The 13,977-nt window shown below is 37.7% G+C and overlaps 2 protein-coding genes across 8 annotated transcripts; both read right to left on the reverse strand.

Annotated features, from left to right (window-relative positions):
- Positions 1 to 254: 254 nt before the first annotated feature.
- LOC119997800 lies at positions 255 to 1,849 on the reverse strand. 7 transcript variants are annotated; one of them, XM_038844998.1, is made up of 4 exons: positions 1,545 to 1,833; positions 1,346 to 1,461; positions 968 to 1,186; positions 423 to 859 (listed from the first exon to the last, which is right to left on the reverse strand). In XM_038844998.1, exons 1-4 carry the CDS (start codon positions 1,624 to 1,626, stop codon positions 653 to 655), a joined length of 624 nt encoding a protein of 207 aa, XP_038700926.1. In that variant the 5' UTR covers positions 1,627 to 1,833; the 3' UTR covers positions 423 to 652. The 7 variants fall into 7 exon arrangements, with proteins under 7 accessions (XP_038700925.1, XP_038700924.1, XP_038700926.1 ...); XM_038844997.1 differs by having other exon boundaries at positions 255 to 1,165; positions 1,346 to 1,452; positions 1,545 to 1,849; XM_038844996.1 differs by having other exon boundaries at positions 255 to 1,165; positions 1,346 to 1,455; positions 1,545 to 1,848.
- A 10,365-nt stretch (positions 1,850 to 12,214) lies between these two features.
- On the reverse strand, positions 12,215 to 13,178 carry LOC119996942. Its single transcript, XM_038843721.1, has 2 exons — positions 13,079 to 13,178; positions 12,215 to 12,993 (listed from the first exon to the last, which is right to left on the reverse strand). Exons 1-2 carry the CDS (start codon positions 13,176 to 13,178, stop codon positions 12,215 to 12,217), a joined length of 879 nt encoding a protein of 292 aa, XP_038699649.1.
- Between the last annotated feature and the right edge of the window lie 799 nt (positions 13,179 to 13,977).

A 13,977-nucleotide genomic window follows, 5' to 3' on the forward strand; every position in this document is an offset into this window, starting at 1 on the left:
TTTCTTATGTGGCATGTCACATATATATGGATGTTTATGGATGGTAGACTTATGTATGATAAGTGCTACCGTTCTACTTAACATGCTTGGACTTTTCTCATATGTCTGAATGTCTGTGGGTTTAGTCAAATAATTGGTTATAATCTTGTCCTGATTATGATTATCTTTCAGTTCAGTGAACCTAGTACACAAAACGTAAGAAGTTCCCTTCCAAAGTTACAAGTCTTGACCATTAAGGTATGCATGGCGCTGCATTTTTCAGCTAGTAAAATCGTTGCTATTCCATCTCATCTGTAAGTCTGAATTTACTGATATCATGAACCTGACCTGATTCCTTACGTCCAACAGTAGATTCTTTTGCTCTTCACAGTCTTAGGCACATTGTGGACGGTGGAGTATTGAGTGTCTGTATTTGAAGTACATTTAGGAACTGATAATCTACTCCGTAAAAAGAATTTACAAAATTTGACATAATAAAAGCCACACATGGTGGATTTGTTTCTGCTTGCACAAATATCTTCCAAGTGCCAACAATTATATCTGTGGGTCTGCAACTTCTAATTCTATATGACTATATATATATATATAGCCATCTAAGTCATATATGTTAAACTATAGTATATGAGCTGAGCCTTATTACGCTCGGATCTCTTCAAGAATTTAATTTGTCATTGTAGATCTTCTCACACAAAGCCTGAACTTGCACTTTGAGATCCTTATTCTGATGTTGTAATTCTGCAATCCTATTCAGAAGTTGCATCGCCTCTTCCATCCAGCCAGTGAAAGCAACAGTTCGTCTTAATACTCTAATTTCATGCTGTAGCTTCCCAAGCTGGGGATCTCTATCTTTAGGACCAACCTGCATATGAACAATCTCATAACTAATTAAGACACTGAGAATGGTTAAACTCATATTATATGAAAACGTTGCAGAAAAGTGGAGTAATTGAAACAAAGAGAAACTGACTATTTTGTGCAGAAATGCTTCCATAAGAACTTGTTGGCAGCCATTTTGACGCCTCAATTCGCAAATTAAATTTTGGAGTTGTTCTATCTCCATAGCTGCTGATTGCAATTTTAGATTCATGGAATCTATCTCATTCTTTAACAATTGATTTTCCTGCTTCGCATGCTTGTTTTCTACAGTATGCTTATGCAACTCATCCTGCATTTTCTTTTTCCCTTCCTTCATCATAAAAAAAAAATTTAAAGTTGAAAAGCCAAAAGAAACTGTGTACGCTGACTGTCAACCTACCACAACTAACAATTCTCCTCTATCTGGACTTGAACTTGATTGTATATTTGTATTAGAATGCGGATGATGAGAATGAGATTGTTCTTTTACCTTACGTCGGTCACGATATGCCTTGTCACTCAATCTTTTCCTTTCAATCCGGGTTGGTTGAATCTCGTCTTGACTAATTTGCTTCCACATCCATGATTCTGTTCTCCCTGCTGCCACTATACACAATTTCATCAATATATATACACACATAGAGAGAGAAGAAACCCAATTGTATAAGAAATAACTAGTTTTTGCTTACCAGCTATGTTATCTTCTAGGATGTTTGATAAATTTTCCCCCTGGACGGCTTTGCTAAGATCTGCTATGTCAAGTGCATCCATTGATCGGTCTGCAAACAAACTTCAAGCACAACTCCATACACTCTATATATATCGAGAGAGAGCTATGTAGGGCCTCGGTCGCGCGACAAGAAGAGGCATCGCACGAAGAAATGTTGGTATATCGGATGGATTGGGCGACTGTCCCTCTCTCAACTCTGCAACACTTTTTCTCTTCCAGAAGTCGTTTCATTATTTTTGTTAAAACGTCTACCAACTGTAGTTTATTGCAATAAAAAATATTATTGAATTTGGGTGTGATGTACAGCCTGTTCTTTGACGACTTTTGATTGTAAGCTGAGTGTTAGTGCATTTCTCAATCATTCACAATCGACCTATCAGCTACTACAGCTGGTGTGGACCATAGGTGTTCTCACATGGTACTACAAACCATTAGTTCTTAAGTGGGTTTGGTTGGTTCAATATATTAGACATGTTCTCTGGTTCTTGATTCAATTGTCAAAACAAGTTGTAAGAATAAGAATGTGTTTGGATTGAGAGATTTATGGAGAAGAGAAGAGAAGAGAAGGAATAATATATTTTCATTTCGCATGTTTGAATAGTTAAAAAAAGAAAGAAAAGAAAATTAGTTTGATTTACTAATTTGTCATTATTTTTAATGTTAAAGTGTTACGCACGAAGGTAATATAGGTTTTTAACTTATAGATAATTTAATTAGTCATTTATTCCCTCTAAATGACTCCATTTTGAGGAGAAAGAATAATTTCTCCCCTTAATTTTTTATAAACTATTCACATAAAGGATTGGAAAGAAAATCAATTTCTCTTCTCTTCCCTTTTTCTCAAATCCCTCAATCCAAATACACTATAAATCTTTCTTACATAATTATGATGGAGTCGTACTTTCTATTGATCCACGTAAATGGAGCGTGTCATGTTATGAATAAGATGCTACCAGATTCCGTACGACATTATTTAGAATTTAGAGTGCAATTTTATTTTAGGCAAAAACAAAAGCAAAACCTATCAGATTTAATCCGGTGGTTGGTACAAGAAAATAGAATAAAAAAACGAAACTCGGGCTGGAGCGGGGACCAAGAATAGTGAAAGCATCCACACCTATGACCACTATTCTACAAACCAACGTATGTCACATAATACATTATACATCTATCCAAACAACTTACCAACTACCATACGTTTCTTCAAATAATCCAAGAAAATTAATTATGATAACACACGTGGTTTTAACCTTCTCTTTTTCATGATAGCGTCTACAAACCTCTTTTCTCTTCTCCTGATCATCATCATCTTGAAGGTTTATTGGTGCTATTTCACTAATTGCATTGTGTAAACATGTGGCCCCATTATTGTAATTTTCAATCAAATTGGTTAATCCTTGTTATTGGATAAGGCTAAAAACTCTCAAATTTAGGTTGAGTCTGTATCCAAGGATCATATATTGGTATGAATCTATCACATCATCTAGAGAGTTTATATTAACTGCAGTATTCTCTTTTCTTTTTTTCTTTTTTTCTTTTTTTTTTAAAGGTCCACAGGCCACACACACGTTAAGCCATGCCTGAGGTGCATGAAGCCACCACAGCGGATGGAAAACTACCCAAATCCCAAAATTAACTGCAATATTCTAATAACACACAATACATACAATAAAATTATTACATTCTTTTTTTTTTTGGTTCTATAGAACCATCTTTGTTTTTTACGATTATCTCTTGATGTTCCGTTTGTAGAAATCAGTGATCACAACACTGCTCCTAAGACAAGTGAAGTCCTACTACAACAGTCTAAGACTATCCACAACAAAAATTCTAAATTTAGACTTTTTGATAGTAACACCCCACTACCAATACTATAAATCATACTCTAAATAATGTAAATATTCATTTATACAATCACTTTTTATTATTTAAACTCAATTCATTTTACATTTAAATCAATTGACATTAATAATAAATCGATTGACATTAAATTTTTCTAAAATTAAATATATATTCATAATTAATTATGATATTTAATTTACTCAATATTTAATATATTTTATATTAAACTAAGTTTGCGTTTGTACCAAAATCAAACTCTACACTTAAGCTGACAAGTGACAACGCGGGTCCCACAGTGCACAAAAAGTAACCAATCTCTGGTGACACATGGGGGAGGCAAGGAGAATGTTTTACTAACTGTTGTTCATTTTGCAGGATCTTGATTGGTTGCTGACCTGAAATCCAGAGATTAATTCCCAGAAATCAGGGTTGTCCAAGATTCATTGTCTAAAAGGTCAAGGAGTTTTGGTCTTAAGGGATAGATCATTTTTAAACGTGGTTTGTTGACTAACTATCGAGATTTCAACAAGATTATATTAAAGAGTGTCCTGGACAAATGAAAGTTTGTTAGCTGAACGTCACAGTTTTCTCTCAAACTTGTTTCGAGCTGAAAAAAGACTCCACGAATCTCAAACGATGTTCGTCCTACACAACACAGAAGGTCACATTTTTACAGGATCTTTCGTGCAGAAGCAGGAACGAAAAAATTACCAAAGCCAAGTTCTCATATTCCTTAAGGCTGCCAGTTTCCTTACAGAAAGCAATGGTGAATTCCTTACAAAAAGCAATGGTGACTTCTTCCCATGTAAGTGTGGATTGCAAACAATCCCTCCACCTAAACCATTGTAGAGCTTCACCCTCCAAATTAAAAGAAACTAATGCTACTTTCTTATGATCAGGAGTTCCATAGAACAAAAAATATTGATCTGCTTTATATATGTACCCAAGCTAGGGCATTGTCTCCTTCCATAAATCTTGGAAATTCCACTTTTTGCCAAGGAATTTTCTGATAAGAACAAAGCCCCTGTCCTTTGACTCTTCTGGACTGACGAGCAAGACCAAAATCTGATCGAGATTCATCCTCAATGAACCTAGTTTCACTATCTTTTTGCTTCATAAGACCGTGAAGCAGTTTGTTTGACACCACTTCGATATGTTCTTCATTCTGTTTCAAGAGATCACAACGAAATTGTCAATTATGGAATCCACAGAATCTTTGTCCATCTTCGAATGAATCTTCTGAACAATGATAGAGAGTTGTTCCGACGTAGCTTCAATCGTAGCGAATCGATTATCCATAGTAGCTAAGCAAGTTTGATGGCGCAGCATGCAAGGTAGGGAAAAGTAGGATAAGAACTGAATCAAAGGGTTCGATACCAATTGTTAATCCCCTATTCGAACCGAGACCCTAGCACAATGAAGATGAAGAAGAACATGAAAGAAATACACAGAGAGAACAAGAGAAGGAAATGAAGAAAGGAACACTTGTTGGTATTATTTTCATAACTGCCCAATACAAGCACTAATTTCCACTACTATACCAATCACTAACAGACTCAATTATGGCACGTCACAACTGCTAGCTCAGTTGGAGTCAGTTATTTGTAACAGAATTACAGGTGAGGTATTTTGGAGGCCGTATATATGGTTGAGAGAGTGAAGACTGTGAGTTGATGGAAGAGACTGTGTTGTTGTACTTAGTGGAAATTGACTGCATGACAACGAAAGGTGAGGATTGAAGATCAGGCTTTCTCCTAGTTTTGAACGTGAGCCAACAAAATTCAGGGTGATGAGTTTGTATATGCCGGCTGTAGTGACTGACAACTTAGGGGATTCTAAAAGGCAACACAGAAGTGACCCCTGTGTGGTTTGAGATAGAGATAGTTCAGAAGCTGTAATCCAGAGTAATTGGCATAGATATTGTGATACAATTGAAAGTTATATCTACAAGATTACCCCTATCATTCTTTTCGATCTGCATATTGAATTAATTGTCTTCCATGTAATTATGTATTGGATTTTACTTATCGAATATATTGAGCTCATGTTTGAGACTAAAAACTAGTTTCGCCATTCATTGCACTAGTTTACAGGTAACCAATGCAAACTAGTAATCGAAATTAAATGAAACAAGTTCCAAGCTAAAGCAATAAATATCACAACTAATAATTTTCATTGATGTTAAATGTATTATCATTTTACCAAAACCAATTTACTTCCTAGAAAATATTTTTCACACACAAAGATATAAAATGGTCCATGACAGAGAAAGGTACCATTGATAACTCAACTCAATCACAGCTTAGTGAATCAACTAAAAATTTAGTTCATTATTCAATATCAAGAAACAACCAAAAGAGTTGACAAAAAATGGAAGCTTAACTTAAATAAAGCAAACAAGCTCACTCACAAGACCGGTATTACAAAAGATATTATTATCTCTAAGACATATATATTACAATTTCATCAGGTGACAAATATGATCGAAGGATCACAAAAACACTCATCAATAAGGCAATAGCTACACAAAAGTAGTAACTCCTGCAAAGTGAATATCAACTAAGCAACAGCAACTCCTTCACAACATCAAAGCTTATTCACAACTTCATTCCTACAACCAAAACAAAGTATTAGTAAATCAACTAAATCACTAAATTGAAATCATAATTTCACTAAATTAGAAAACTCGTTTTTTAAATAAGTAAATCATTCTATAAAACCTTAATACTTACATATTTTTAAGTGCAAGACAACTTCTTTTGTCATGTCCTTTACTTGTTAACCCACAACCTTCACAACATCTAATTTTCTTAGTCGCAATTTTTGTTACCTCTATTGAGCCTTTTTTCACAATATTTTTTTTCTAACTTTTTCAAGCTCATTGCAAACCCGTTGTGAATGGGAAATACTAGGTGCAGAAGGTTGTCCTCCATCATTTAGTGTCATTGTGTTCATCTTACATTGAAGGGACTCGAACATTTCTACTACAAGGTTATATGTTTCTTAATTGACCAAAGCGGCCTCAACATTATTAGACGGAAGCTTATACAATATGTTGTCCTGCATAACTACTTAACGTCACAATTATCCTTCCCATCGCCACTTCCAAAAAAATGAATTCAAAGATTTTACAGATTTGGTCCATCTATGCAGTACATATATATTAAGTAGTGGAGCATGTACTTGTATCTTGCTGAAAGTTATAAACATGTGTTGAGTTCCATAAGACTCAAAAAATTCTCTACAGCTACAAGTCGTACGATTCAGTGACTTGTCCCATGCACCATCAATGTCTTGCACATTGTAGAACCACATGTTTATTATCTCATGGTCAACTGTTGCCATATAGGTCATGCTTTGGAACAACTCATCCCGAACTTTGTCAAATATGGGGCGTGTGTACAACTTACCCATTAACTTCACTATGACCATATAGTTTTAAAGATGGATTGTTCATCAATGTCTTTATGATCAAGATGTAACTCCGCATTCAAATTGATTGCAAAATAGAGTTCTGGATTTTTTCCGTTTCAGGTTCAAAATACTCATATAACATATTTGAGTGTCATGTCTAATAAGCTCATATATTCTCTCATTTTATTACTCTCTAAACTTGGTTTTTGTTAGAGGATTGACTTTAAAAAAGACTTATTACTTTATTTTCCTCATTTTCAGTTTTTTCGAGCACTTGAATGATTTTTTATGAAAAATGATCGATTTTGAATATTTTGAAAAACCGTTAATTGGAGAACGAAGCTAAGACCTTGAAGAATGTTGGAGAATATTTTGAGAATTTTAAGTGAAGCCAAATTAACCCAGAATTTGAGGACAAGTTGACCTGAAGTGTGTTTTTCAGCAGAACTGCATTACCTGTAAAGAAGTGGTTCTAGAAGATTCCACAAAATGTTTCTAGAGCCTTGTGAGATAGCCTTGGAAAGCTAAGACATCAAGCTTCAATTTACATATTTTTGGAGATTTTGTCTGAAGGGCGGAACATGAGAAAAACATTCGAGACATCCAACAGTCCAGTTTCCTAATCAAAGAAGAAGTCAACCTCTTTCCTTTTTGTTGGGTTTATTGTTTTGGAAACCAAGGTCACGTGAGGTTTCCGTGGAGTTTTAGTATTTGTCTTAGAGGAAGTTTTGGGTTTGAAAGAGGTTATTTAAGGAGGACTTCATAGATTCTCACACACGTTCAGACACTCGGCCGACTTTTCAAGGGTGTTCTCCAACCTTTCTTGTGGTTTTCATTCATGACTATGTGTAACTACACGCTTCTGCTAGGGCGTGATGAAGTCTTAATATGATTCTCTAGTTTGTTTATTGCTCTTATCTTTGATTGCTCTTTTGATGTTGGATTTCTAATCACCGTGCTATATACTTGTTTGATTGCTTGGATGATTGACCACCAACTAAGTTTTCAATTAAGTAATTTGATGGAAGCTCACGTAGATACCATATGGGGTTTGGGTGGTCCTATTTCTTGTGATTAGGAATTGGGAACACCTAGGTTAGATACCATACTCCTGGGGTTTACATGACATGTTAATGAATTCTTGAACTTAAGGACATCTTGCATGTTCATATTTGAGTTAGATACCATGACCAAATTGCATGTTAAGATAAACGAATTAGCCTAGATACCATAGGTAATTCATGTCTCAGTGGATTCGCCAACAACATTGATTGAGTGAATTAAAAGTGGGGTAATCAACAACTAGAGAGGATTACTAAGATGAATTCATTGTCCTAGTGTTTTCACAAATTTGTTTTCTCAACCACAATCAACAAGTTTGTGTTTTCTTTTCTTTGTTGCTTTAATTACATTGCTTGCTTATCTACAATCAACCATCTCTCAATAATTATTTCTTTTGCTAAGTTTGGTACGTTAGTTAAGACCTTGTTCTTGCATAACCTATTCTACTATGGTCTTGTGCGCTTGTGAGTAATTTAATTTGGGATTTTTGTTTGCTATTTTAAGTGATCAAAAATTGCTATCAATGTCCATCATATATTTCACCTCATCGTGTTGAGCATTGTAAAAATTCTTCTCTATACAATCTAATGATACCATATTTAGGTTATCAATTCGAATAGGACATGTGGCAATACTGAATTGAGTAAGAAGGTTTCTCATCTTATGAATGTCAAAATTCTCCTCATGCAAGCTAGCAAATATTAGGTTAGCTCATCTCGGGACCGAGATCAATAACTTCTCGGTATACTGCACTAGTGGTTACTAGAACAAGAGTAACCCTACCATAGGAAAACTCATACTCAAACAAGGAGAATAAACACAGACGTCTTTCAAGTCATATAGAAGACAGGAGTTCGACTCCAATGCGAACTATACCTACTCCAACACTATATAAAGGTAAAACCTTAGGTTTGGCCTCTTAGCTTACGTTTGTCCATCTTTTCTATCCAAAAACATCACCATCACCGTCACAATCAATCTAGTTTGGATCATTCTGAATGTTCTTGAAGCAAGCTAGAATCGTATGTCGTCAAATTGGCATCGTCCGCGGGAAGAACAAAAAACTTCTCATAATTAATCATGGTTCAAACTAAGTTAACACAGATCTTGGGAGACAAAGTGGATGGTCATTAAGGAGACAACCGGCATCCACCATCTCTGCCCAACTTGCCTTTTGAAAACCCAATCATCGTCGGTCAGCAAAACACTACTCTAGTTGTGGTTACTACATATCAGCTTTCTATTACTCTGCAAAAGATGCAACAGCAAATCTAGCAGTAGATCCAAGCTTAGATGGAAGGCCTTACTCAGAAACTAGATATGCTCCAACCACCTCCTATAACAGACGCTACTCTTCTGCAGGCTAATACTCAAGATGATTAACAAAACTCTAGTACTGGTGAGTATAAAACTCAAAACCGAGAAAAAAGCACTATAGAGAGTAATCACAAACTTAACACTACTGTCATGGAGGATGAATGCCGAAGAATCGAGGACAGGGTAGATCGAAAGTTTGCTGCCATAAAGAAAAGCCTAGACCTAGACCTAGCCTTTGTAAAAACCCTAACTTCCCTAATGCTTGAGATACGGAGTGCTCCCATGCCAAAAAACTTCAAGCCGAACAGTATAGAAAAATACAAAGGGAAGGGTGACCTAGTAGATCACGTTCTCGATTTCAAAACCTTAATAGACTTTCAAAAGGCAATAGATGAGATTGCTGTAAAATATTCTCGGTTTCATTGATAGTAGTAGCAAGAAGATGGTTCCTAAATCTTTCTCGAAAAAGCATCTCTAGCTTTGGCGAGCTCACTCATAAGTTTGCCATGCACTTTGTCAGTGCAAGAAACCCGACCAAAACTAACATAACGCTAATGAACAGCAAACAACGAAAGGATGAAACACTTAGAGAGTTCATTGCAAGGTTCAATGAAGAATGTCTTGAAGTCCCGAATTTGCAAGTCTTGGTAGCAACCACAACCTTTGTGCGAGCAATTTGGCATCCCATTCTTTCATTGTCTAAAATATCACCCAAAGATATATGGAAACACTCCTAGATAGGGTGGAGAAATACATTATTACTGACAAAACAATGGATGAGGCTGAAGCAAATCCCTACACACCCCTTAGGAAGAAAACAGACGGCTGAGATAGAGTCGAGAAAAAGGGAATCTTGGACAATTCCAAGAAAACAGACTCTACATATCACTTGAAAATCAAGTTATCGATCACAGAGTTAGAGAAGTGAAAGGGGATCAAAAGCTTGCTAGGAAAGTTTACTTACATGACCTAAAAGAGAAGAAGAAGACTTCAATATCACAAATCCAAAACCTACGCCAACCGAAAAAATCATCCTCATATTCACCGAAGAAGGAACTAAGAGGAAACTCTAACTCGAATCAAGCTTCCCACGAAGCTGTCCAAGATGTTGAACAGTTTGATACTATCGAACATTAAAATCTTTGTGTGGAATGCAAAATAGATGCCAGGGAGGAAACCCATAAAACAAAAGAAGAGAAACTTTGCATCAGTTTGGCAAAAAGCCATTAAGGAGGAAGTCAATAAGCTTCTTTCTTATCTTCGGGAAGAATGCCATCCTTTAAGTAAGCAATGATGGGATCCATCCAACTTGGCGCCTGCTCTTTTGTGCATTGTATCTCTTCTGACAACTCATCTATGCTTGGTCGTTCAAGCACTTGCACTTGGATAACCCTTTTCACCCCTAGTTGGTCGGCCGACGCAAGGGTGGCCAAAGCATCTGTGTGGTCGTTCTGTTCCCTTGGAATTTGTATTACCTTATAGTCATGAAGTCGGTCGAGCAACTGCTTAGTTTTTTCCATATAAGCTGCCATGGTTACCGTCCTGGCATTGTAGAGTCCAGTGAGTTGATTGACTACCAATTGAGAGTCTGAATAAATCACCAACTCCTTTGCCCCAAGTCTTAGAGCATTCTGTACTCCTTGAAATAGGGCTTCATACTCTGTTTCATTATTTGTTGTTGGGAACCCTAATCGTATAGCCATCTCCAACACTTCTCCTTCCGGTGCTATGAGCACAATTCCTGCTCCGAATCCTCGTCTTGTTGAAGAACCATCAACCTGTAACTCCCAAAGATGCGAAGGAGTTACTTGTACCTTCCATATCTGGTTGGCTTCTTCAGGCCGTTGCTCCATGGCGAACTCGACAACAAAATCAGCTAAAACTTGAGCTTTAATGGCAGTCCTTGGGATGAACTGCAAATCATACTGAGCCAATTCGACTGACCATTTGGCAACCCTTCCAGACATGTCCGCTTTTCCTAACAAGGTCTTCAATGGATATTCTGTCACCACTTCCACTGGGTATGCCTGGAAATAATGGTTCAACTTCCTAGAAGCCATTACCAATGCCAAGAGAAGCTTTTCCAGGGGTGAGTACCTTGTTTCAGCATCTAGCATTGTCTTGCTTACATAGTAGATTAGGTACTGGACCTTCATTTCTTCTCTCAGGATTACAGCACTAACGGCATGATCTGACACTGCCATGTATAGTTGAAGCGTGCCTCCTTCCTTGGGGGTTGCTAACAGTTGGGGCTTCTGCAAGTAACTCTTAAACCCAAGAAAAGCCGCCTCATATTCATCATCCCATTGGAAAGCTCTCCCTGACTTAAGCAGTCGAAAGAAAGGCCTAAATCTGTCTGAGGATCTACTGATGAACCTGTTAAGTGTCGCCACCATTCCAGTTAATTTCTGTATCTCCTTCACCTTGGTGGGTCGCTCCAAGGATTGAATGGCCTTGATCTGCATTGGGTCAGCCTCGATTCCCCTTTGTGTAACAAGATGGCCTAGGAATTTGCCCGTACTAACTCCAAAAGCGCATTTGCTAGCATTGAGTTTTAGGTTATTTCTCTTTAAGACATCAAATACCCCCTGAAGGTGCATCAAATGGTCTTGCTGAAATTTGCTTTTGACCACCATGTCATCTATGTAAACTTCCATAGTCTTGCCAATCAGAGGTCCAAAGAGTTTCGTCACCATCCTCTGAAATGTGGCACCTGCATTCTTTAAGCCAAAAGGTATTACTTGGTAATAGAATATTCCTTTTGGGGTGATGAACGAAGTCTTCTCCTGATCAGACGGATGCATTGGTATTTAATGGTACCCTCGGTATGCATTGAGGAAGCTCATCCTTGCCATTCTTGATGTCATATCCACCAATTGATCGATTTTAGGAAGCGGGAACAAGTCCTTCGGACATGCTTTGTTCAAATCAGTGAAATCAACACAGACCCTCCATTTTCCATCCTTCTTTCGGACCACGACTGTGTTTCGAAAGTCATTCGGGATATTGTACTTCCCTGATGGCTTTAGCTTCCAGCAAGTTTTCTACCTCCTTAACCACGGCCTCCGTATGTTGAACGACTGACCTTCTGCCCTTCTGTATTACAAGTTTAAAACCTGGTTTGACATTCAACCTATGAATTGTCAATTCCGGATCCACCCTTGGCATCTCATAAGGAGTCCATGCAAACACGCTCACATTTCTCTTTAACATCCCAATTAAGGATTCCTTCTCTAGTATGGGCAAGCTAGTCCCAACTAGAAAGTATCTGCCATTACTTTCTGGTGTAACTTGAACCTTTTCGAGTTCTTCCATTGACTTGGTTGCTGACTCCTTTCCAACTTCCTCTAGGACTGGAGCCTCTTCTTCCATCATTATTATTCTTCCTGCTTGTTTTGCTTTTGCCATAAAACATTCTTTTGAGGCAGCTTGGTCTCCTCTTATTTCCACCACTTTTTCCCCGAAGGGGAATTTGAGCATCTGATGATAAGATGAGGGAACAACCTTCATTACGTGAAGCCAAGTCCTGCCCATGATTGCATTATATGTCGAGGGTAGATCTATAACAACGAAATCCACCTCTACGGTTCTTGGACCTGCCGTGACTGGCATTCTTATCCTTCCGAGTGGCCAAATTGGGGTTACATTAAGTCCCACCAGATGTGTTGGAACAGGAATCAAATCTGCATAAGTTTTCCCTAACTTCTGGAAAAGTGAATAATACATGATCTCTGCGGAACTTCCTTGGTCTACCATCATTCGCTTCACTGTTGCTGCTCCGATTTGCAGGGAGATCACAAGAGCATCATTATACGGAAAGATCACTCATGTTGCATCTTCCTTGGTGAAAGTGATTACAGTTGCCTCCCTTGGTCTCCCTTGGTCTCTTTGTTCCCAAATGGGGATTAAAATCCATTTGCATTACGTCTTGTTGGTGTCGGACCTTCCTATACTCCATTCGCCTTATCTCATCACCAAGTTGTGCATTCGGTACCATTGCATCAATAAAATTAACCACATAGTGTGAAGGTTCTCCCCGCTCCTTTGACTGAGGTTCTGCCTTCTTTTCGACAGCGGTTTTCTCTTTGTCAATAAATTCCTTAAGATGTCCCGTTGAACCAATTCTTCCAAATGCCGTTTGAACTCTCTACAGTCTTCTGTCCTGTGGCCTTTGTCTTTATGATAGGAACACCATTTGGACTGGTTTCGAGTAGACGGATCCCCTGACATCTTATTTGACCGTCGAAAATACGGCTTGTCCGCGATCTAAGGTAGAATTCAGAAAATTGGGTCCTTAAATATTGTTTTTACAGCCTCGTAAGAAGTAGGCTTTGGATCCTTCTTCGAATCTTTTTCTTTCCCGTTCGTCTTTTCAAACTTCTTTTTTAGTTTTTGTCCCTTCTTGAGAAGCAAACTGCCGATTCCTCTGTTTGTCTTCTTCCAGTTTGACGTATTGCTTAATCCTATCCTGGAGCGCGGCCATACTCTTAGGTGGAGCCATCGTCAAACTCTCTCGCAATTTATAATCACGAGGGAGCCCGAGGTTAAAAGTAGCCATTGCGGTCCTTTCATCACAATCTTCTATATCAGCATAGGTATCTGAATACCTGGCAGCGTAAGCCCTGAGTGATTCTCCTCTCCTCATATGTAAAGCAAACAGCGTATTCAATGTTGCTGGATCTCGACTATTTGCTATGAATCTTGCTACGAAGATCCGGGTCAATTCCCTCCAAGATGAAACTGAATTCTCTGGAAGT

The sequence above is a fragment of the Tripterygium wilfordii genome, chromosome 4 (assembly GCF_013401445.1).
Source record: "Tripterygium wilfordii isolate XIE 37 chromosome 4, ASM1340144v1, whole genome shotgun sequence".
Lineage (NCBI taxonomy): Eukaryota > Viridiplantae > Streptophyta > Magnoliopsida > Celastrales > Celastraceae > Tripterygium > Tripterygium wilfordii.

Bases quoted from the DNA above. Each gene is read 5' to 3' on its own strand.
- LOC119996942 (XM_038843721.1), bottom strand. From the start codon at position 13,178: ATGGAGTATAGGAAGGTCCGACACCAACAAGACGTAATGCAAATGGAT. The intron at 12,994-13,078 runs GTAATCACTTTC...AAATCGGAGCAG, and splicing joins GGAGACCAAGGGAGGCAACT to CAACAGTGAAGCGAATGATG.
- LOC119997800 (XM_038844991.1), bottom strand. From the start codon at position 1,626: ATGGATGCACTTGACATAGCAGATCTTAGCAAAGCCGTCCAGGGGGAA. The intron at 1,462-1,544 runs GTAAGCAAAAAC...AATTGTGTATAG, and splicing joins CCTAGAAGATAACATAGCTG to TGGCAGCAGGGAGAACAGAA. The intron at 1,187-1,345 runs GTAAAAGAACAA...TTTATGATGAAG, and splicing joins CATATCGTGACCGACGTAAG to GAAGGGAAAAAGAAAATGCA.